Below are 24,414 nucleotides of genomic sequence, written 5' to 3' on the forward strand. Positions count from 1 at the left end.
TCTAACTGTAAGGTAGTCAGTTTGTGTATCTATGAGAAGTCTTCCACTGCAACTATTTAGGCCATGAGAAAGTATAGCAAAAAAAGCTTTGAAAGTTATTCTAAATACTCTGCTAACGGTCTGATGTGATTAAAACATGGATTTCAGCCTTATTGACCAATGCTGTTAACTGTTCACTTTCACAGATGCAGTAATTAATAAATAAATAAAATAAGCCAAGGGCCAGAAAGGATCATGGTTGCTTCTACTTTAAGCACTTACTAATTCTGACTAAGGAGTTCTGTCCATTAAAAACCTAGAGAAGGAGCGCTTAAACCATGTGGTGTCATAAATATGAGTTCAGACTGTACTGAGTCAGTGTAAGTCTTATAAACAGTCATGCTACTGAATTCACTTTCTAGGATTTCTGGGCTACTTTGAATGTTGTTGTCCTTCCCTGAAAGGCACTGCTTCCCCCTCACCTTCATGATAGAGTAACTGTAAATAGGGCTAATGTTCAGTTTCCTCACATAAACAGTAATCTGCTAAGGAAGAGTAGATACTGGGGTCTAGGAAAGAGGAGCTTGCATAATGCTTGTTTGAGGAGCTAAAATTATTAAGAATCACTGAGCAGGCCAGCTTTTTCAACTAGTGGTTACTTTTGTTAAGTCATCTGGTTGCTTTTCAAGCTACTGAGAATTATCTGTGTTGTTTCGGAGTCCAGTTTTAGTGAAGCTGTTGCTGCCAGAAGGAATAGCCCTAGGGTTTTCTAAGGTGCTTTTTTGCATATGTGCTAATTAAAGAAAACAGTTGTCTCAGATGCAAGGTAAAGCAATCAAACAAAAAGTATATTAAACCATGCAATGCTTTCAGACTAACCTTATGAATAATTTTTTTTGTGTTTATAATTAGACAATGTATTTTTTCAGGTCATAGTTCAGTTCCAACCTTCTGCCACGCCAGATGAATGGGGCACCACTCAAGATGGTCAGGCAAGACCAAGGGTAGTAAAACGTGGAATTGATGATGACCATGATGAAATTCCTGATGGTATGTGATTACTGTTCGTGGGTCTGCAGCTTGAGCAGTCAGTTTGTTTCTGTGCAAAAGTTGGACTCTAGTGGGTGGAGCGGCAATGCACAGTTCATGCCTAGAGTCTAAAGATTAAAGTTCCTTAGTGTAAGCTGCTTGAAAGAAGTTACCTGGTTTTGTTTTTTTTTAATCAATGGAGTCCTGTGGGCTGTGTTATATCCTGAACCACGTTATGTAATAGGCTTTATAAAGCAAGTGTGTCTTAATGTTGCTTGACTCTAAACTTCACCACTGCAGTACATATTGGTACTCTGAATTTTTTATTTTCTTCACCTATAGGAGAAATGTCCCAAATTGACCATCTGGTATTTATGGTTCATGGCATAGGTCCTGTATGTGACTTGAGATTTAGAAGCATTGTTGAATGTGGTAAGTTTTTGCTTGTTAAGGAATATGACGGCTCATAACTGTTTCAATATGGGTCTCTATCTTGTATTCAGATAAGCATGTCTTTTAAAAAAAAACAAAAACAAAAACCAAAAACCTCTCTAATGTTAAGTTCAGTTTCTGGTAGGATTTTTCCTGATTATTTTCCTAAAGTAGAATCTGTGTTTTGTCAGATGTACAGCTTTAACTGTTACTATTAGTCCTCAATATTAGACTTGCAGAGTGGTTTGGGTTTTGGGGTGTGTGGGCTGTGGTTTTTTTGTGGTGTGGGTGTATGTGTTTGCTGTGTGTGGTGGTGTTTGTGTGGGGTGTTTTTTTGTTTGCTTTTTTGTTTATTTTAAATACACTCCAGCACAACTGAGTAAATTAAGAAGGCCATATCTGGTCATGGAGTAAAAATGCATTCATTGTGAGATAAATAGAAGCTTGCTAGAAAATCCACTTTAAAAAAAAATATATATATTCTTATAGTTAGAGGAGTAATACTTGCAAAGATTTTTCCACTTTGCAGTTTCCTTCATTTGTATTTTGATTATGTCTGAAATTGGAGGGGGAGGAAAAAAAAGAGTATTTGTAATTGTGTGTTACTTGAGTACTGCTACTATGACATTTTCATTTCTCTTCTTCTCTACAGTTGATGATTTTAGGACTGTTTCTCTGAAGTTGTTGCAGACTCACTTTAAGAAATCTCTAGAGGAACGTAAAGTGAGCAGGGTGGAATTCCTCCCAGTTCACTGGCATAGCTCTCTGCATGGAGATGCAACAGGTGTAGACAGGTGAGTATATTGTTTAATGTTGCAAACTTCATACAAGCTGCATCTTAACAGTTTTTGTAAAGTGGATAAAAAGAGAAGTTAATATGCTCTTTAGGCTTGATGAATAAATGAATGACTGGGTTACAAAAGAGAATAGCTAATTTTTTTTAATTAACATTTTGATGGGGAGTATAGGGAAAATGGAAAGACATGTGGAGTATTTTCTCTTGTTTATTTTCATGACACTGAGTGACATGATACATATACACACACACACACTTTTTCAGTACTGCATTTTCATGAAAGTGGCTGATGTGTCGATACATGATGATGAGTGAGTGTGTAGAGATAGTGATCGTAAGTATGAGGTGGTGAGCATGGAGATGTGTTGTCCAGCAACAGGCATGTACAATTTAGAGTGGAGAGTTTTCTCTGCTGTACCTTCCTGCAGTCTCAGAGTCTGGCCCTAGGAGGTGTCAGTGTCCTCTTTCTGAGGAGGGCATTGAGCCCTCTGTCCAGTCCCAGAGTAGTACCTCACCTCAATTATGATTAGGCAGTTGAGCTAAGGTGTTTTTTTTTTGTTTTTTTTTTGGTTTTTTTGGTTTTTTTTTTGTGGGTTTTTGTTTTTGTTTTTTTAAACAAGGTCTATTTGGGTAAGAGTGTTATAGCATTTAAAAATCTATTTTAAAATCACTTCTTGGTGCCTATCCCTTTGCTGTCGCTTGACATTTCAAGCTGTTTTCTCTTTCTCAAAGATGGGGAAGTAGAAATTGCGACGATAGGAACCTGTACCGCTTAGAGCACACACTGGTGTTCTCCAGACTGTTCTAGCTCAGTCAAGTCATATTGCTTTCCTAGAGTCTTAGTCTTTTTTTCTGATTTGAATACTGCATTATCATGAGGAAGGATCCTTATTCTGCTGATCAAACCAGGCAATGCTAACTAACTAAGGCAGTCTCAGTTCTCACTGCAGCTGTCTTAACTCCAGGCAGGCAGGTGGTGATGCCAAGCTTTTTCTCCAAACGGAGAGTATTATATTGCCTGTTACTTCAATTTCACCTTCATTTTTTATATGCGAGTTCTTTTTCTCTTCCACTTCTACCAATCTCACAAAACTTCCCTGTTACTATATGAGAGTAGTGTTGGAACAGACAAGAGATTATTTCAGGCATCCCTTCAGCCTGGAGAGAAGAAAGGGAGCTGTATCTTTCTCAAATATGTACAATCAGCAGATACCACTAATGTATGAATATGCAACGAGGCCAGAAGGCTGTATGTTTTTTTTTTTTTTTAATGTCTGTAGAGACCATATCTGTAGTATTTACATTGCAGTTGTTCTACCTGTCATTTCAAAAGTTAACAAAGTTCTTATCTGCATTTCTTTAAAGGCATTCATGCTTCTAATGATTTTGTGTTACTAGGAACATAAAAAAAATCACTTTGCCCAGCATTGGACGCCTGCGCCACTTCACCAATGAAACACTCCTTGACGTACTGTTTTACAACAGCCCCACCTACTGTCAGACGATTGTGGATAAAGTGGGGATGGAAATGAATCGTTTGTACGCACTTTTCATGAGTCGCAACCCAGACTTCAAAGGAGGAGTCTCTGTGGCTGGGCACAGTTTAGGTAATTATCTAAGGAACTGATTTGGGATAAAACCGGCATTCCTACACTAAGGGAAATGGAACCTTCATTAAGCATAAGCCTAAAATTAGCTGATAGAGCATGGCTGTCTTTTAGAATACTGCTGACTAAAAGTCAAACACCTCTCAATAGCTAAGTTTTTATAAAGGTTTGAGAGAAGGTTAGTACTTCATAGATGTGTGCATTCCCCCCCCCCCCCAGTTTCCTTCATGAAGGCTTAGCATCTAATTCGTGTTTAAAAGTTGACGGGTTATCTGGTGTCTTGTTAGGTGGGTAACTTCTGTGTCTCAGAACTCCCACTTAGTAAAAGTAAGATAATTTTTTGGAACATAGAATAAGTGTTATAAAGACATATGACATACTGGTTTGGTCTCCAGTTTTCCTCCAGTTTGGCAAGCAGTCTAAGATGTTTAAGGAAAGACAGTTTGATCCTGGCAACTACATAAAGCTATTTCACATGACTGGGGGGAAAAAAGTTTGCTTTTTGCTGAGAATGATTGTATTCAAGTTAATACGTGGGTATTTTAGTTTTAATTCAGCCATCTTTTTAAATCAGTCTATATGTTGCTATTACTATTGCGTATAAATCTTGCTTAGGATTTAAAGACAGGAAAATCTGACATTTTTCCCAAGGCAACTTTAATTCCTGTTTCCAGGTTCCTTAATTCTATTTGACATATTGTCTAACCAGAAGGACTTGGCTTCATCAGTAAATACTGGACCATTCTCTGGTGTTAATGGGACTGTAAAGGATGTGGCTGTTCATGATAAACAGGTGACTTGCATGCTAGTCTTTCCAGGCAAATAGATCTGATATTTTCAGCAACTTTTTCTTAAGTTTTCAGAATTTTATTAGCTGAAACAGAGTTGTGGGTTCTGATAGTACATTTTAACATGTTAATGGAACTATGCAGTTTTATAAATATTGTCAATTCTCAGGGCAAGCTGTTTGCATCTCTCTCAAGTTCCAGGTAGGCCAGTAATGGGATTTGATTGTGAACATCAGCTTTGACCCTTCTGAACACGTAACTTGGTCTTAACAGTATCTGAATGGTGGGGGAGATGCGTAAGAGGGAGAGAATCTGTGTTCAGGCTAGAAACAGCGACCAGTTGTTTGGTGATTGAAAGGAAATATTTTTGAGTGTTGGAAAGGTCAAGAAAACTTTTGCCTCTCTTAGTAACTTTTAAATATATATTTTGCTGATCTATTATTAGTGGGAAATCTGTATCCTGCTTTACTAAAAATGGGCATAAATTTATAAAGCTTACATAATAATAATAATAATAAGAGCAAGTAATTAAACTTACATTTACTTGCTGCATATTGCCTTTTCACTGTGAGATGATGTGATTCTGTTTCTGTGCTGCTTTTTTAAGATGACCGAAGATACCAGTTCCTTGGGCTCCTCAATTACTACTTCCGGTGATGACCTTTGTGAGCCTGAAGTAGATGATGATGTTCCCACTTTGCAGAAGACTCTGGAAATGCTTAGTTTGTCGGACTATGCATCCACATTTGAAAAGGAGCGAATTGACATGGAGTCTCTGGTACAATAATGTTCACTTGACTTATGTGGATTGCCAGGATATGGATGGAGGTTTATGTTTGGGTTTTTGGTGTTTTGTGTTTTTTTCTTTTTATGAGTTTAGTGTACCATGAGGCATGAAAGTATTGCAGAGGGGTAAGATAATTAATGTCTGACATGAAGACTAAATGTTATGTGACTTTCTTTTTTCTTGTGGTTTTTTTTTTCCCCAATTATTTTAGGGCATTTTGTATCATGTCTCTTTAATTTTTTTGTAATTTCTGTAGCTTTATAAAATGTCTTATCTAATTCATAAGTCATGGAGAATAAGAAATGATGTATGTTACTAGAAAAGTTATAAAGTATGTTTTGATGTGTGTGGGGATTTTTTTAGCTGATGTGTACAGTCGATGACCTGAAGGAAATGGGGATACCTCTTGGACCAAGAAAGAAAATAGCTAATTTTGTAAAAGACAGAGCAGCCAAGCAGGTAAGTACATTTTTCAGGAATGAAATAAGAAGTTGTTAAGCAAATATAACTTACTTCCTTGCTTGAATAACTTCTATTCTTTAACACACTTGTTAACATCAGGGATATATTAAAGGAATTTTGAAAACTGTGAAATAAACTTTTTTTTCCCCTGGTTTTGAAACTTGTCTCAAAAGGAACAAAAGAAAGCAGTAGCAGAAAAGAAAGCGGTGCTGGCTGCCACACTCCAAACTCAAGAGGATGCCCAGAAAGCAAAAGAGATGGTTACTTCTGTCTCCCCTTCAGAGTCTGGTCAGCTGCACTCAAAGAGGAAGCTTCCAGTTGGTGCATCTGTTTCTTCTGTGAACATTGACTATGAGTATTTTGAAGTTGGAACTGGCCAGGTGAGACTACATAGATTTAAATGACTCATTTGGAACAATGCTGTCCTTTTGCTTGGTTTTGTTTTTTTTAATGTTGATGACTTTGTGCTACTTCCCTTGATCGTTGTACAAAAGTTACGTTATGTAGAATTTTACCCTTTGGCGGGAGGGAGGACTGGGTGAGTGGGTTAGATTACTGAAAAGCAAAACTTGTTATAACAAGGATGCCACTACAATTCATTTTTTCTTTCAGCAGTGAGTGACCTGTAAACATGGTTCTGTTTCGGAAGCAGAACTATGTGAATAAACATAATAATGAATGGTTCTGTGGCTTTACAGTTAACATGGTAGCCTAAATTGATCCATTTATGCTGTTATATTTAAGCTTTACCTCAAACTTAACTTAAAAACCAAACCTTGAAGACTTCCTGTTTTAAATATATTTTTTCATTTTTTCATACTTTTGAATTTTTTCTTAAAAACACATTTTAATATTATAGTATTGAAATGTACTAGTACTATTGTATTAGCATGGAAGAGGGCAATGCAGCTGAAGCTTCCTGGAAGTACTGTGAGCCTGTGGTTGATTTAATACACAACTTGTTTTTCGTTCCTAGCTAAGCATTATATTAACTAGCTGGCAGTTCTGAGAAATTATATATCTGACTTCTGTCTGGTAGGTTTCTGTGGCTTACAGTGCATTGGACTTTGAACCAGATATTTTCTTTGCTCTTGGTTCTCCTATTGGTGTGTTCCTTACTGTGAGAGGTGTGGAGAAGATAGATGAAAACTACAGGCTTCCTACCTGCAAGGGATTCTTCAATATCTATCATCCAGTGAGTAAGCAGTACTTTTGAGATTTGATTTTAGTTGATGCAGCTGACAACAATGCAGAATACTAAGTTTTAACCTCTGAGCCTTACACCTCCTGTTCCTCTATGTACATTTCCCAAAACACCCTTTTTAAAAAAATGACCCAACTGAAATATATATTCCAAATATTTGTGGTCTTTACTGCCAAAGTGAAGTAGAGCTGGCTTATAGGTTCCATACCTAGCATTCTAGGTATGGGTTGGCTTGATAATATTTGCCCTGTTTATTTTCAGAGCTTAAAGAAATTTTTTTTTTTGTCATTAATTTCAAGCCACTCTTGTAGATTTCTATAGTGTTTGTATTTGAGTCATTTACAGGACTTTTCTGAGTTTAGATTCTGGGAAATTTAGAAGTCCTTAGAGGTTTTGCAGTGCATGCAGTACATTTGTCCTCTTCTGTCCCATCTTGTTTAACAATTAAACAGTGACATGTTGGTAGAGGTCATCAGAGTGCAAGAAAATTTTGCTGCTCTTTCACTGTTTCCTGTCGTAGAATCTCTGTCTGCAGGAGAACAAGACCTAATTAGTTCATGAACGTGCTTAATCTTACGATTAAACTAAATGGTCGTGAACTGAGTTTCTGTAAACTGAAATAGAAGAGAATTCAAAAATGATTCTCTATTAATCATAAATACGGATTTTTTTCACTGAAATGTGATAATTAGAATAATTTCTAAGATAACTAAATGTCATTGTGTTGTTTCTTAACAGCTTGATCCAGTAGCTTACAGGTTAGAACCAATGATCATTGAAGACATGGATTTAAAACCAGTTCTTATTCCACATCATAAAGGCAGAAAAAGACTTCATCTGGGTAAAAAGAAAACTTATTTCATATATGGATCTTATTCCTAATTTACTCATTTGATGCATTAGAATATTGTAAAATTTCAAGAGAGTAATGAGTGTTCCTGGATATCTGACTCCATGTTTTTCCTAAACATCAGAAGTGATTCCTCCCAGCCCCATAAATTGGGCATTCACAATTGCATTCAGATGTAATAAGCATATTCGTCCAGATTTGAGCTTCTGATTACCAAAGTTCCATTTAAAAATTGCTGTACATCGCTTGTTCACCTTTAGTTTCTGTTTCACATCATCTTAGAAATTAATTTACTGGTTTCTTTTACCTTGTCCCTAATGACCACCATGAAGTGTTTAACCAGTGTCTCTTCAGTGTTGGAAACGTTGAGGAAAAAGGTGGTTCCATAGCCATCGGTGGGCAGGGACTGGATTTTGTTGCTCATGAGTACACATCAGATCAAGGTGCTATACTTCAATTTTGCATACCTAACAAGGAAAGTCAATTTTGCTGTACAGTGACAATAGTACTGTTGTACAAGTTCACAGAGCCCTTCTGAAAGCTTGTCTTCAGGCACTTGGATGGAGAAATTCTGCAGCATCTATACTTTAGAATGGTACATTAGAATGAGCCTGCTTTCCTAGACTAGACAAGGTACTTGTTAAGAAATGCTTTAGGTTACAACTCTCAAAGTGTGTATAGTAAAGGAGAAAAATATGGTCTGTTGCTCTTTACTGTTTTTCCTTTGTTGTAGGCAAATATTCCATGGAATAGTCATGAGTTGTGATCTACCAGACCCATGTGGTTCTAACCAGTTATTGTGAAGAGCTCCTCTTCATTCAGAGTTTCCCGCCAGTATTGAATGGCAGCTGGGTTACTGGTGGCACAGTTACTGAGCTGTAGCAGAATTACAGGCTAGAGCTGTCTGGGAGTGCTCCTCCAAATTCACTACTACTGTGAGAGACATTGGCAGCTCTTCTGGTCTCTTCTGCTGTGCTGGAGTTTGAAACTAGTCTCTCTATAATTTCCCTTTTGTGTAGGATGTTAGGAGTGATTGTGGGTGGTGGTGGTGTTGAGGGATTCACTGGTGTAGCTATTTTTATGAACCCTTCTGGACTTGGAGGCTCTTGGGCTGTTTCCAGTGCTAGTAGGTGTTAATTCATTGACCCATTCAGTGAGAAATCAATTGGGTATTAATTACATTTCCCCATGTCTTTTTAAATGGAATAGAGAAGCAAGAAACACACCTTCATGACGTAGCAGGCCTGTTGCTCCTAATAATTTGAATGTTTGTTGAACAGGGTTTAGTAATTCTGGTTTTAGTTTATAATTTTAAATCCTTCTACTATGGTGATTTTTTTTTTTTCCTTCCCCCCTCCCCAGAGTTGAAAGACTCTCTCTCTCGTATGGGATCTGATCTGAAACAGGGTTTTATTAGCTCTTTGAAGAGTGCATGGCAGACCCTTAACGAATTTGCACGTGCTCATACGTCTTCAACTCAGCTACAAGCAGAACTGGAGAAAGTAGCTAACCAAATTAAAGAGGAAGAAGAAAAGCAAGTGGTAGAAGGTATGTGGACACATTATTGGTTTTCTTATAACTTATCAATCTCAAATTAGGTGAAACTGGAGTATCCTAGTGATTTCTTGCTATTTGATTTTCCTGACCCTATTAAGGAGGCTTCTGTGCTTTTGGAGTGTTTAACATTAAATGTAAGATCTACTGCTGCATTTTTTGTCTTTTAGGAAAGGAAAAGTTAACAGCTTTTATTGAAGGATATTTTAGGCTTGAGTTTGTATAACCTTTCAACTTTCTATTGGAAGGGCAGGTTTCTAAATCAGCTGTGCTTTCCTCTCAGGACAAATTAATACAAGTAAATACTTGTGAGATTTATTCTCTTCAGTAGTGTTCTGCTGAGTTTTTTGGATGAGCTAAGAAGCATTAAGTGTGTGCTCTAACAGAAAAAAATGCTGTTGAGGAAAATAAATTTAAGTCAGATATTATCCCGAATGATACCAAGGGCAGGCTTCCCAGTTGTGAATTATCTGTCGGTGTTTAGTAATGCTGGCTTTGTCTATACTTACAAAGACAAAACATTCTTCTTAGTTTAAACTGAGGATAGTGATTGACTCTAAGGGGGGTGTAAAAATATGTTATTCCAGGTTATTTACTTGTGGAATGACTGGATCTATCTATGTATAAACGGTGAGGTTTGTTTTTAAAATTGCTCAGCTACTACTTTTATGTGAGCTATTCTTCAAACAAACTCTGTTTAAACTGTTATGAAAGAAATAAGCCTATAGTTCCAGTAACCTTTCTGAATTACACAGTAGCATGCTGGTCAGTTGAGGCTGTTGTTATTGTCTTATTGCAAGCACTTGGAAATTATAGCAGGGAAAATGGGTGATATTTCTTGATAGTAGTCAAGCAGGCTGTGCTTGAAAATAGTTTAAATCTTAAACTCTTTAATTTTAGCTGAAAAGATCACTGAAAGTCCAGACCCTCCCAAAGATGAAGATTTTTTAGTGAAGGTTGGAATGCTAAATGGAGGACGTCGTATTGACTATGTTCTACAAGAAAAACCAATAGAAAGCTTCAATGAATACCTTTTTGCTTTACAGAGTCATTTGTGCTACTGGTAAGGGGAAATACGTGTGATTCTATAAATACTGCTTTTCTGATATAACTGTATATCTTTAAATGTTTGTAATGACATACCTACCATTTATCTTACTCCTATTGTCTATTATTTACCTATGACCAATATGATAATAGCTAGAATCATGTTTCCTGTCTTGAGCATTTTTTAATGAAGACTTAGATGATCTCTCTCAAAAATCATGCCCTAGTGTTTCATTTCAAGTACATTTTCACAAAAATAACTGGGTTTATATACACAGATACATTTTTCAGGTTACTACTGATTTGAGAAGTTAAAATTGCAAAAGGACCAACAAATTATAAAGCTACCAGAATAGGATTTGTTCCAGTGGTCGATGTGTATGCATATGACTTAAGAGACATGAGTTTTCTGGGTCTTTGTAATCTTTGAAATGTTTGGGAAAGATGACTGCTGAGTTGGATACGAGGTCCTCATCACTTAATTCTGAAATGGCCTCTCGTTTGGAAAGATGTTGCCTTCCCACACAGGCAATCTGTAAAGATAAATTTGTTATGCGCTGGATGTTCAAGTGTCATATAACTGAGACAATTCAACTATTAAGGTAAACAGTATATATGACTGTCCAGGAATGTCAGTCTCAAGGTGTCGCACCTAGAAGTCACTATTAGCTAATCTCATTTCAAAATAAAATTCTGTGTTAGCACAAAGTAAAGAAATCTATTGTCTTGTTTGCAATAAAGACATTGCATACTGGTCTCTTGAACTTTGAAACTCAAAACACACAGCTTTGGTTACAATCATTTTCAGAACAAGGATTGCTCCAGGAGCATTTTGACAACTGTAGTTTTTTGAATAAAACTATTAATGAAGGAATTGTATTAGACTACAATACGTAGTAAAGCTTTATTATGTCTTTACGTTGGAATGAAATTGCTGGATATTGATGCTCTGCTATCAAAGATTAACAAATAAAAGGAAGAAAAAAAGGTACAGTGGATCTTCCTGTAAATTTGGATGGTTATGATTTACCACTTGTGTACAGTGGTTGCTCATATACAGAACAGTTAATAGAACAAGAAGCAGAGTTTGGTGTCATCATGTAGTCAGAGCTGCAGTACACCATTGCCTTATCTGGGTTTAGATTTACTTTTTCTTTAAGTGCTTACATGTTTCAAATGGAGAAAGATATGATTCCATTTATACAAATAGCAGTAACTATTGACCTGTTGTATTTGCCCTTATGAGTCGCTCTCTTTTCTTTTTTTGGTATGTCATTGTATGCATTTTATTACTGTCATAAAATTAAGCACACATGAAATACACAAGATGTGGAATGGTAGAGCAAAGGATGTGTAAACTGTATTTGGCCACATGACAGCACATCTTTATATGTAATAGACAGGCTTGGATGTCAGTTGCTGGGCTGTGCAGAATGCTATTGGTGAGGGAGGAGTGGCGGTGCTTTACACTATTTTTGAAGGTTTTGATTTTCAATAGCTAATAATTTATAGAAGCAGGCATTTTTCCAGAGGTTAAAATATAGAATTGAAAGCATAACCTCAAGGATCTTATTAAAGTCAGTATCACTTATATTGTTGAAGATCAGTAGCTGCTGGAGAAGGGATTATCAAGGCTGCAGTGCTGATGTGTGCCAGTGCTGTTGAGCACTGAGCTCTGGCAGGGCTCCCGAGCAGTTGGTGACCCAGTGATGGCAGTGCTGTTTCACGGGTAGAGTCGAAGGTACGGGGAGTTCTTTTCCACAAGGAGGCAGCCGATCATTGCCAGGTTTTTCAAAATTTGCTAGCCATAGCTTTTTTTTTTTGCCATTCAAGTAAGGAAGGTAAGCACAATGATTAATGACCCAAATATGAGAGTGTGGCTTTTTGGGTTTTTGGTTTTGTGTTTTGTTTTATTTTTTTGGAGGGGGTGCTGGGGAAAGCCTTAAATGAAATGGCCTGTGTGTTAGAGAGAACGGAGTTTCTGTGTTGATCCTTCTGCTTGCTTGTTTGCTTGCTTGTTTAATAGCGGAGACCATCAAGAAATATGGTTACTTTCTCTATGTTCAATTGTGGAAAATATCTGTAGTCGCTTAGTTTGCATATTTAACTCTGTCCTGGTGCTCTGTAAATGATGTTCCTCATGTTTGGAGGATCATAGTCCTGGTGCTCTGTAAATGATGTTCCTCATGTTTGGAGGATCATAGTTCTGTCTAAATCTCCTTTACTGTCTCCCTATGTCATTTCTTTTAAAAAGCATGGGAAGCTACCCTTATCTAACAACTCCTGCAGCTTGGGAACTTTGTAAAATTTGTCTGTTTAACTTTGCTATTTTTTACAGCGGTTGTTACTTTTTTATATTGGTATTGCTTATGTGTGTTTAAATAACACTTTATAGACAAATAAGAAAAATAAGCCTGTCCATGTTAAATTTAAATTCAGATAGCCTGAAGCTTTGATTTTGAAAAGGGGAGGGAAAACATCAACTTGGAAGCACGGCACTTGAATTATATTAATGTTTAAATTATTTGAGAACTTCCTTGCTTTTTAGTGGTAAGGAAGAGAGGAAGACTATGGATATTTAATCTAGTCTATTTACAAGGAAGTGCCAGCCAGTTAGGAGAGGAGAGAAGAATTAGAATATTGCTGATAGAACTGGCAAGGCTGAGTTTTGACATTGGGCTGATATATGCAGTTAAGCAAGTAAAGGAAGAAAGCCTTGACAAGTAGAATGTATTCTTGGTGGAACACACTCAGGAGCCCATCGCAGACAAAAAGTGATAGATTTTTTGAGGAGATTTAAGCCAAATGAGTAACATCAAAGAAGTGGATAGAGAAGGGGATTTCAAGTTGCAGCCGTAGTAAGTTAGGGAGGACAGAGTGGAGGAAAATACAGTAGAAAAAGGTAAATGCATAGGCTAGGGCTGATGGCAGAAATAATCCAAAACTGATGAAGAATTGTAGCTCAAAGGAAGTTGGTAGTGGTAAGGCCATGTTCCCGAAAGATAAGGACTAGGGCAATAGGTTGTGCAAACTTTTTAGAGAGCTGGAATGGGGTGAAGTGTGGCTTACGAGAATTAGAACATGGACCACACCAAAATAACACTTTTTGTTTGTTTGTTTTTTAAAATTCTTCACAGGGGATCGGAAGACACTGCCTTGCTGTTTCTCAAAGAAATATACAGGACTATGAATATCAATCCTGAGCAGCCACAGCATTGATGTATAGAAACATGAATTTGTAAGTTTGTTCTAGTATAATTTATGTACTCATATTAAATTCAGCTGCAACTTAGATGTCTTTACTTTCCCTTTTTCCTCTGAAGCTTAAATTATGAAGCAGGCAGCCGCAAAGTGTTATTTTAATTGCAAAAACAATTTCTAGACTTAAATGCAGGGGAAGTCTTCAAGTTCTTCCCCCCCTTCATTCCCAAAAGATACGTTAAGAGTTTTTGGTATGGGATAATAATTGCCAGTACAAATATGTCAAAAAATATGATTTCTCTTTATTGTGTTTCTCTCCTCAGTTTAATTGTTCAGTGAATGTTCAAGTGTAGGAAAACTTGGTGATATTGGATGTGATAACTTCATTTACAGTATGGTAGATTAAAGAACACCAACAGTGTTCCAGTGTTGTAATGTGCATACTGGAGTATTGGTTGACCAATTGTGCACATGTATGCCAGGGAGGAAGTTGCTTCTCTCCTAAGAAGGTGTTAAACATTGATAGCAATAAATTGCTGAATAAGACCTCTCTATATGCCAGTATTTTATTATCTTTGTGTAGCTTAAGAATTTCAGTAGAACAAGTGAAATGATATAGCATGGAAGTTGGTTCACTTTGAAAAGAAATTAAATACACAATATAATTGAGTATCTTAGAGCTGAAATATACTTGCAGGTATTTTTATTTTAAGATGTGTGTGTCCTAACTGAGGATCTGTATTGTACCAGTTTGCATCACTGGATGTTGTAGAAAAGGCTATATTCTCTTTTGAGAGGCAAGGAGGGAAAAATATGCACCTTGCCTTTTTGGAATCGTACAACAAGATAGTTTCTGATGTATTTGTCCATTTTTCAGAAGAACTGATAATGTCAAGGTACATAAATACCCAGTATGAAGAGAAATACTTGACATTTCAGAGGAACAGTCTAGATATCTTTAACTACTACCATACAGTTTTAGTTGTCTTTTGTAACAGAATGCTTCTGATGGTCAGTTGCTAGCATCTTTTTTTAAAATGACATGTCATAGCTGATCAAATGCATTTTTTTAAAGCATGGCCAAATAATAGGAAAAAGGCCCTGTTTGGCTGCACAGCTCTGACAATGGTGTATCAGTTACCACAATGGCTTATGCAGAGTCTCAAGTCATAGTTGCAGAATTTTTTCTCTGCTTTTATTTCTTTATGACCCCTTAGGGTGAAATGATATGAAGCTTATTGCTATAGAAATAACTTTCAGTCTCGTTGTGGGGGTGGGATGTGATAATTTACCACCACAAAGCTAAAAGTGGGTTTGTTGCTTAGCTTCAGCAGACACTGGGGTAATTGTATTTTTCATTGAGAACTACTCAGTGGGAGGACGGTTTAGCAGGATGTCGTGCAACAAAGCACAGTCAAGGATGTCTGTGTGATTGTAGCACTGTTAGGAATTGCTCAGAACTTCTCTCGGCACTTGCTTGACTGAACAGCATTTGAGACTAGGATTTGGATCCCAGAGGCTTAAATGGGAGGGCAGTTAGGGCCCACTGGGATGCACTTACTGACAAGTGGTATCTTGGGAAGGCTGCACACTACAAGACCAGGATCTCTCTTACATGAGAAGAAATGTCTCTACATATGCTGTGTAAAATATTATCGCCTAAGTCTTGCAGTAGGGCAAAGGAAAATTCTCCCGTAATGGTAGACAGTAGTCAGGTAGGGTTGGCATGTGGGTTTTTTCTTTTTCTTTTTTTCTTTTCTTTTAAGACCTTCAAATGTGAAGGGTGGCAGTGTGAAGGTAATGGATTATCCAGCAGTGCCTATGATAGCAATACCCATTTACCTATCTAGAAGTAGATTATCTGAAGAAACAGCCTCTCTCTATTTGTGGGCTGCTCAAGGAAAAGAGTAGATGCCAAAGGTAGCTCTGGGCTCCCTCTTCATACTTTTCATGTTAATTGATTTGAACGCTGAGACCTGACCACTTCCCTGCTTTGATGTGCAGAGCTCCCTCTTGCTGTCCAGTTTAATTTCATGGTGTCTGCTGTCAGCAGAGGGAAAGAGACAGGACTTACTAGCCTGCTTGCCTCTTCTCAGGAATGTTGATCTTTATGGTGCTGTTGGCCAGTGCAGATCCCTTTAACTTCTTGGGGACTGTGGTAATTTTGGAGCAGATAAAAATTTAGCAGAGGCAAGCTGGTAACTTACTGTTAACTAAGTCAAGTCAGTAGCGTTAACTATCTTAGCTAAAATTACATATGAGAAGAATTTGTTGCACTTAAAATTGGTGAATAGCTACCAATACCTGTTTGCTTCTACTCACTGATAAAATAGTTCAAATGGTATTAAAACCTCTTGAGTTCTACTTTTATTTTGTATGAGTGACTTGATTTAGCTCTTCTAGATCATCTTGAAGCTGTTCTTTGTGAAATAGTAATACAGGGTTTCATGTAAACAATGTAAAGAAATGCTTGGGACAACTTTAACACACGAATTGGAAATTTCATTTCCTGTATCTATTTTGGTAACTTGATTAAAAAGAAACTGAAAACACTAAGATGTTTTTAAATGACTCTTGCAAATGAGAATTTTGTCCTTCTTTACTAAAGCATAGCCACCACTAGCATCTTATTATTTTTATTAGATTCACAGGAGTGTCTTTCACTGTGTTGTTGAGAAGATTTGTTTAAGTCACTATACACTCTCTATATATTATTCTTATTTTTACAGCTCTTTTTAGAGGGGCCCTGGTGAGGGAGGAGAATGCACCAGCATATTAAAACTCGGATGTATGAACTATCACATCTTCATTTCTATCTTTATTTAGAGTAGGATAATTTATTACCATAAGTTAAAGAATCTAGTAGCTAATTATAGTGAATGACATCCTATGAGCAGTTGTTGTCAGCTCTTTCTGTTTGTAATTGTAATTGCCAATTTGTGTCCACAAAAAGTATATTTCAGGAGCTTCTTGTATTAAAAAATTGATAAAAATGTGTATGGATTTTCAGATCTTTTTGAGTCCTCTTGAAATTGAACGTTGGCATACTTAATTTTATTAGTACTACTGCAGGAATAGAAAACTTGATATATTTCATATTTCCCATATGTATATGTTCTGTTTTCTCTGCACAGCCATACCTGTTGCTCCGACAGACCTGGTGAAAAACGCTTTGAAGAACATCTAGTATTTTCATAGTTACAGATGACAGGATAAGCGTCAGACTTTTTTTCTGCCAGTCCAGAACTTGCTCAGATTCTACCTTTCTGTGTCACTTCAAGCAAACTTAAATTTTGAGATGATCAGCACTGTCATTCAGAAGATGGATAGAATGGATAGAATGGCACAATTTTGATCTTAAATCTGTTTAATTGTACAGTTGCCAAGCATAAAGTGATTGCCGAAGAAGGTTTTTTTGGGCATGCAAATCCTTACTTCTCTCCTTCAGCTGTCCTATCTCAGCTGGCTGTCAAACATGCTTTGCCTATCAAGGCAGCATGTCCTTATTAAAAAGGACTTGTTGAGAAACAGCAATAATGTGCTTTTCTTGACACATTTGTTGGTCCACCTTTTAAAAATAAAATGTGAACTGTAGTTATAACTATCTTTAATACAGATTACACAAAACAGTTCATATTTACTAAAAACTAGCAACCGGAATAATTTTCTTACTATTGTAAGTGTGATGGAGATTATTTTATAAAGACCTTTTTAAGCCTCTGTTAAGAGTTTTATTGTGTTTTTTTTTTTTTAAGTAAAAATGAATCTTTGACTTTGAAAATGTTAGAAGTTTGTTACAGCTAGTTCAGTGTTCATATCTGCTGAAATAATGAACAATTTAAAATAACATTTTGGTCTGGTAATTAAGGTAATTTTAGTGAAACTAGGCTGCAGTTGTCAGAACTAAAATACTTACCTTGACCTTGCAGTTTAGTATCTCAAAACAGTTAAAGTAAATAGAGAAATCTGAAGCTTGTGGGTGCTAGATAATAATCTAGACTCAATCAGACTCCATTTTCCTGCAATCCAGACTCCATTTTCATGTAATGAAGTTGAGATGAGTTGGGTAGTATGAAATCCTTTGAATTCATGTCTCTGAGTACTGAGTTTCTGTAGCTTTCCTCTGGTTTCAACTTACATGCAAATTGTGTCTTTTCTTAATATTAGTGACTTAATCTTACTACTGACTATTTGCCTCTGTTATTGCAGTAAATGAATTTGAAATGCAGTATGTTTTTTTTTTTTTCTTGGTATATGTAAAATACACATTATTGTGTATATATTTTGGTTATTATAATTAAAAATACCTTACTTCCAGTGGGTCTCTACAGTAAGGTTTTGTATTTCATCACAGAAAATAGGTTGGAAGGGACCTCTGGAGAGGTTACTTAGTCCAACTCCCCTACTCAAGGCAGGAGTGGCTTAGGGCCTTGTTCAAGGATCGAGATCCTTCACCTCTCTGGGCCCTATTCTAATGTTTAACTACTATGATTGCAAATTGTTTTTCTAATATACAACTGGAATTTCCAAGGTGGAGCTTGTCTGTTGCCTCTTGTCCTTTCTCTGTGCATCTTCAAGAATAATGTCTCTGTCTTCTCTTGTACTCTCATGTTAGATAGTTGAGGACAACAGTAAGATTTTCCTGTTTCGCTTCTCAAGACTGAACACTTTCCTTGACATCTTGCATGCCATGTGCTGCGACCCTGTAGTCGTCTTGGGACTTTCCACTGGATTTGCTTTAGTTTATCAAGTCCATCTTGTTCTGGGAAGCAAGTTTGCCAAAGGAAACTTTTTATCCAAAACAAATTTATTTGTATCTTTGTAAATTAACCTCTGAAGACCAAGTTTTCTAAGCTTTACAATCTGCTTTGTTAGCTAGAATACAAATAATATATCAACACCACCCCCCCCCCCCCCCCCCCCCAAACCAACAAAAATCCACAAACCACAACCACTGGCCTCATTTTCATCTTAAGTATCATAGAGTGGAAGGTTATATGCTTATAATCAACTCTGTGCAACACTGAATAATCTGATGAATGTGCTTAAATAGCTCTGACGGTGTCTTGTTTGCTTTCTTCTTTTACTGTAAAGCTGATGGGCTGTGATACAGCCCCCTGTGAGGGAACATCGGCACCAAGGAACAGTAAAACAGTATGGAAGGAACAGTATGGAACAAGGAACAGTATGGGTGTGTGAGAAGTGTTGTTTCATGGGAGACCCTGGCTGGCAAGGAGCTTACTTTGCAGTGGAAGGATGCACAGGAGAATATTGCAGGTGAATGAGGATCATATGGAGCAGAGAAATTGTTTTGGGAATATAGCATTAAAATCAGTTCTAGCTATATAAGTAAAAATTTGACTGTAACTACAGTAACTAGCAATTCTTACATCTGAAAAGCAAACAGAAGTTCAGACATTAAGGAAGGAAAAATGACAGCGTAACCAATGATTATATAAAACAAAGAAAAACTGTAAAACAAATGGAGTTTAAAGAGTGAATTTATATCTGCTTTATTTCTGCTATTACTTCCTCAGCAGAAATCTTCCTAGCATGCTGCAACAACTTATTGGGCAGACTGTATACAGCACAGCCTCTGATACATGCTGCTGTACGTCTGTTGTTTTTTTATTTATTTTGTCTTTTCTAAATAAGAGTAGTAGGTATTATAATCATAATTAAATAGACAATGCTATTAAAGTTTAATGAGGTAATCCATATACAAAAATTTAAATTTCTCCCTGCCATATTTTCATCTGTGCTGAAGTGATCATAAACATTAAAAAAAAAAAAAAAAAAAAGATTGTCCAGAAGAAGATTTTTTTTTTTTTTTTTTAATCAACATATCTGTGTAGCAGGACATAATAGCACAGGAAAAGGAGGGGAAATTAGTTCACCTACCCCATAGTGTTGGTAATTATAACCATCCATTGCCATGCTGATTCTGCTCTGGCTTTTCTTGTCAACTGCCTATGTCAATATGAAAGCGTCCTCAAAAAAAGTGTACTCCTTCAGACTTGCATCCTGGTCCTGGGGCCTCTACAGGAAAAAAGAAGCTTAAGGTGAAACTGTCTAAATTAACTTACTGAAAAATAGATGGAGGCTGAAGAGCAGGCAGCGCTGGGGAAGGGGCAACTGGGGTGGTGTGCTGGGAGGGGAACATCTTGGTTTCTGCTGTGTGGTTCGTACTTGCGGCGTTCACATCAATACTAGGCTAGGGGCTCTAGGATCCCCCTGGAAAATGCCATTCTCTGCATTTTAAGCCCTTCAGTGTGAAGGTGGAAGCTGAGACAGTTTCCTGAAGCTGGGTAAACGGAGAAAAAGATAACCCCTTCTCTTCTCTGTCACCTACCCCTAGTGTCTTTTTAGCAACTTGGCTGTGGGCTTTGACTTATTCAACATTTTCACGTGAGAGCTCAGTAGAATACTGGCTGTGCTCTGCAGCCCTGATTCTGTGTCTACAGCTGCCACAGGTGATGAGCCTTGTGGAAATAGGGACTGCAGTCACGAGCAGTCCTGTGTTGAATGGAGTTGTGCTAGTAGGCTCATGGAGGTATTCAGAAATATTGCAACAAGCCTGGTGTGAGGTGCAAAGTGATACTGGCACCATCTGCCTAAGATGATAGGCAGAGATAGCTCCTGTGGGGTAGTTGTACTCTTCAGTGTTTAAAACATAGAATCGTAGAATGCTTTGGAGTGGAGGGGACCTTTACAGGTCATCTACTCCAACACCCCTGCAAGAGCAGGGACATCTTTAACTAGATCAGGTTGCTCAGAGCCCCGTCCAACCTGACCTTGAATGTTTCCAGGGATGGGGCATCTACCACCTCTCTGGCCAACCTGGGCCAGTGTCTCACCACCCTCATTGTAAAAAATTTATTCCTTAAATCCAGTCTAAATCTGCTCTCCCTTAGTTTAAAACCATTGCTCCTTGTCCTGTCACAACAGGCCCTGCTAAAAACTCTGTCCCCGTCTTTCCTACAGGCCCCCTTTAAGTACTGGAAGGCTGCTATAAGGTCTCCCCGCAGCCTTCTCTTCTCCAGGCTGAACAACCCCAACTCTCTCAGCCTGTCCTTGTAGGAGAGGTGCTCCAGCTCTCAGATAATTTTCGTTGCCCTCCTCTGGGGAGGGCATGTCCTTCCCTGTCCTCCACATGTCCTTGTGCTGAGGGCTCCAGAGCTGGACGCAGTGCTGCAGGCAAGGTCTCACCGGAGCAGAGCAGAGGGGCAGAATCCCCTCCCTCGACCTGCTGGCCACGCTGCTTTTGATGCAGCCCAGGGCACGGTTGGCTTTCTGGGCTGCGAGCGCACATTGTCAGCTCATGTCCAGCTTTTCATCCACCAGTACCCCCAAGTCCTTTCCCACAGGGCTGCTCTCGATCACATCATCCCCCAGCCTGTATTGATGCTGGGGATTGCGCTGACCCAGGTGCAGGACCCTGCACTTGACCTTGTTGAACCTCATGAGGTTCATACAGGCCCGCTTCTCCAGGTCCCCCTGGATGGCATCCCATCCTTCTGGCATGTCAACTGCACCACTCAGCTTGGTGTCATCTGCAAACTTGCTGAGGGTGCACTTGATCCCACTGTCTATGTCATTGATGAAAATATTGAACAGCACTGGTCCCAGTACGGACCCCTACGGGACACCACTCGTTATTGATCTCCATCTGGACATTGAGCCATTGACAGCTACCCTCTGGATGCGACCATCCAACCAATTTCTCATCCACCAAACAGTCCACTTGTCAAATCCGTATGTCTCCAATTTGGAGAGAAGGATCTTGTGGGGGGCTGTGTGAAAGGCCTTACAGAAGTCCAGGTAGATGACATCTGTAGCTCTTCCCTTGTCCACTGATGTAGTCACTCCATCAGAGAAGGCCACTAGGTTGGTCAGGCAGGACTTGCCCTTGGTGAAGCCATGCTGGCTGTCTCGAATCACCTCCCTGTCCTCCATGTGCCTTAGCACAGCTTCTAGGAGGATCTGTTCCATGATCTTCCCAGCACAGAGGTGAGGCTGATGGGTTGGTAGTTCCCAGGGTCCTCCTTTCTACCCTTTTTAAAGATGGGTGCAATGTTTCCCTTTTTCCAGTCACCATGGACTTCACCTGACTGCCATGACTTTTCAAATATCATGGAGAGTGGTTGGCAGCTACATCAGCCAATTCCCTCAGGACTCTGGGATGCATCTCGTCAGGTCCCATAGGCTTATGTATATTCAGGTTCCTCAGGTGGTCATGAACCAGATCTTCCCTTACAGTGGGAGGGGCTTTACCCCCCTGGTGCACAACATCCTTCAGACAGATCGCCATGTAGTAGCTCATGCTAAGACAAAATAATGCAATTCATTCGTAGCAGAAAGGTAAAAATGTGTGACTAATTCTTGCTGACAGAAGCCACCCAATGGAGTGCGAAGTAGAAGATTCATCTCACCCAGTGTAGCTCTGTGACTTTCCTAAAGACATTTTCTCTCCCTTCCTACTCCTGAAAATCTGCAGTGTTATTTGGGACAGATAGTCATCATTAAAGTCTTAAACAACAACAAGCTGCTCTAGGAAATGCTCCAATCGCAGAAAAGAGGTCACCTGTGCCATGAGTGAGATGCCCTGACTTAATGCCCCCTGTGTCCTGGCCTGCCGGTGAGAGCCTGGCGCTCTCATCTCAGCAGCTGAGGTTGGCTGAGCTACTCGGACCAGTATTGCCTACAATTAACTCCTGTTCTCCGGAGGATCTCCTGAACTCGATGCTCACATCCTGTGCTGCTCTGAGGCGGCCTGACTTTCACTTCTGTCATGGGACACTATCTCTGTGCCCCGTCTAATGTGCCTGGAGAGATTTATGAAGATCTGAAGAATTTTGACAAGATACGGCGCTTGTTTAGTGAAAGCGTTGAAAAGGAAATGCCTTTACTCTCCTTCTGTGAGGAAACTGCTGTGTTGAATGGCATGCAATGCTTCCAGATAAGCACATAGGTACAAACACATAACATTGTGTTTATCTTATTTTGTATCCACAAATCTGTTAAATTGCACATTTTTTTGAGAATAAGAAGGGTGAAAGTGCTCTGACTGAGCACTCTTTTCTTTTCCACAAGCACTTCGTCCTCATAACATGATAAGAGAATGTGCATAGGAATCAAAGGTTGTTGCTGAGTTCCCAAAGCCACAGAAGTGAAGGGCACAGCCAGAAAAAGTGCATAGTGTGCAGAATAAATTGAAAAATATAAAAAAAAGACCAACCAGAGAAGTGAAAAACTAATTGGTATTCACTGAAAGGTTACACCTTTCTGGATACTCCTTTCATATGCTAATGCAGACTCTGATACAGTCCAGTTTTCCATTGAGGCCTCATGTGGAAAATTAATTTTCAGGTGGAAATTTTTTATGAATGAGTTCCAAGGAAAAAATTGGAGCCTCTCTAAGAAATCCAGCACCTTTTGAAAAGATCCCCATTCAAACAAAATTGAATCTTTGATTGAAAACTGATTTCTTTTGAAAAACCTTTTAACCACTGCTCCTCTCCCGCTATTTCAGCGGCCGGGGCCTCTGCTGGCAGTGGACGTTTCTGTCCTCTGGGAACACCTCTTCGCACATCTCATGCAGTCAAATAATTTCCCCTCATGCTAGGACATGACTTGCATAACATTGAAAATTTTCAGTAACTCTGCTTCTAGAGTTGTCCTGGTCCTTTCCCAATGAATGTTATATTAATATTTATCACTTTGTCTCTGCAGTATGACAAATGTATTACAAACTCTGTCTAAAATGCACTTCCCATAATAATGTTCTCTCTGATCCCTCCCTGTATGTTATTTTTTTTTTCCTTGTGATGAATAATAACATATCGCATTTCATTTTTCCTTAAAAATGATCAGCAGTTGGTGAAGACTGCATGTTCAAATGTAACAGGAGCGGGCATTGGAGAGCAGCCCTTTGGAGTGCTGCATTTCTCAGACCGAGCTAAGTATTTTTGGACTTTTTTTTAAAGACTTTTCTCAGACTTTTCTCAGACTTTTCTGGACTTTTCTCAGAATGAGCTAAGTATTCTTGGACTTTTTTTTTAAATCACCACTTTGAATTAGGATGTGTTCCCTGATGTTAAAATAAAAAATCAGAATATCCCATGAATTCCTGCTTAATAATTGGAAATATTACTTCAAATGCCTGCTTTGATTTCAATACTCAAAAGCCTTCTTGGCGTGTCTGTATTTAACTGAAATGGTGAAAGTCATTGACAGCTCACTTGGATTTAATAGCAGCAGTCTGGTGGTTGTTTTCAGACTCTTCTAACAGCAACTGTTAAAATAAAATATGAGCTTGGCTCTAGATTTCTATCTGATTTTCATAATTGTAAATCAGGATTAGCTTCCCAGAGGCTAATGGAACCACTCCAGTGTAAATATGATTACAAACAGACCTGCTGGGACTCAGCATTTCCACAGAGTCAGTGAGGGGTTTTTATTTGCTTTTGATGCAGATTACTGGCAGTCTCTTCTAAAGAATTACCATTTTCCCCTGGCGATGGGAAGGAGGTGAGGGAAAGCAGAAGACAGGCTCTGGGTACCACATGGCTCCTGGGTGCCTCCCAGCCAGAGAAGGGAAGCAGGCTGAGGAGATGAGCATCGCTCCAGTTAAACTGGGAGTCATTTAGACCATCCTTGAGCTTGCATGCGGGGTTTT

The 24,414-nt window shown here is 38.5% G+C and overlaps 1 protein-coding gene across 1 annotated transcript in view; it reads left to right on the plus strand.

Moving 5' to 3' along the window:
- Positions 1–18,042, plus strand: part of SEC23IP (SEC23 interacting protein) — a 25,715-nt gene extending 7,673 nt beyond the window's left edge. The window contains exons 6-19 of the mRNA XM_072869435.1: positions 909–1,029; positions 1,351–1,440; positions 2,093–2,234; positions 3,635–3,843; positions 4,518–4,636; positions 5,239–5,409; positions 5,782–5,877; positions 6,054–6,260; positions 6,920–7,075; positions 7,823–7,925; positions 9,297–9,482; positions 10,389–10,551; positions 13,673–13,773; positions 16,871–18,042. Coding sequence (XP_072725536.1) covers positions 909–1,029; positions 1,351–1,440; positions 2,093–2,234; positions 3,635–3,843; positions 4,518–4,636; positions 5,239–5,409; positions 5,782–5,877; positions 6,054–6,260; positions 6,920–7,075; positions 7,823–7,925; positions 9,297–9,482; positions 10,389–10,551; positions 13,673–13,754 — 1,845 coding nt within the window. The 3' untranslated portion in view covers positions 13,755–13,773; positions 16,871–18,042. The remainder of the gene's footprint in view (positions 1–908; positions 1,030–1,350; positions 1,441–2,092; positions 2,235–3,634; positions 3,844–4,517; positions 4,637–5,238; positions 5,410–5,781; positions 5,878–6,053; positions 6,261–6,919; positions 7,076–7,822; positions 7,926–9,296; positions 9,483–10,388; positions 10,552–13,672; positions 13,774–16,870) is intronic.
- Positions 18,043–24,414: the final 6,372 nt, after the last annotated feature.

The sequence above is a fragment of the Ciconia boyciana genome, chromosome 8, assembly GCF_034638445.1.
Source record: "Ciconia boyciana chromosome 8, ASM3463844v1, whole genome shotgun sequence".
Classification (NCBI taxonomy): Eukaryota; Metazoa; Chordata; class Aves; order Ciconiiformes; family Ciconiidae; genus Ciconia; species Ciconia boyciana.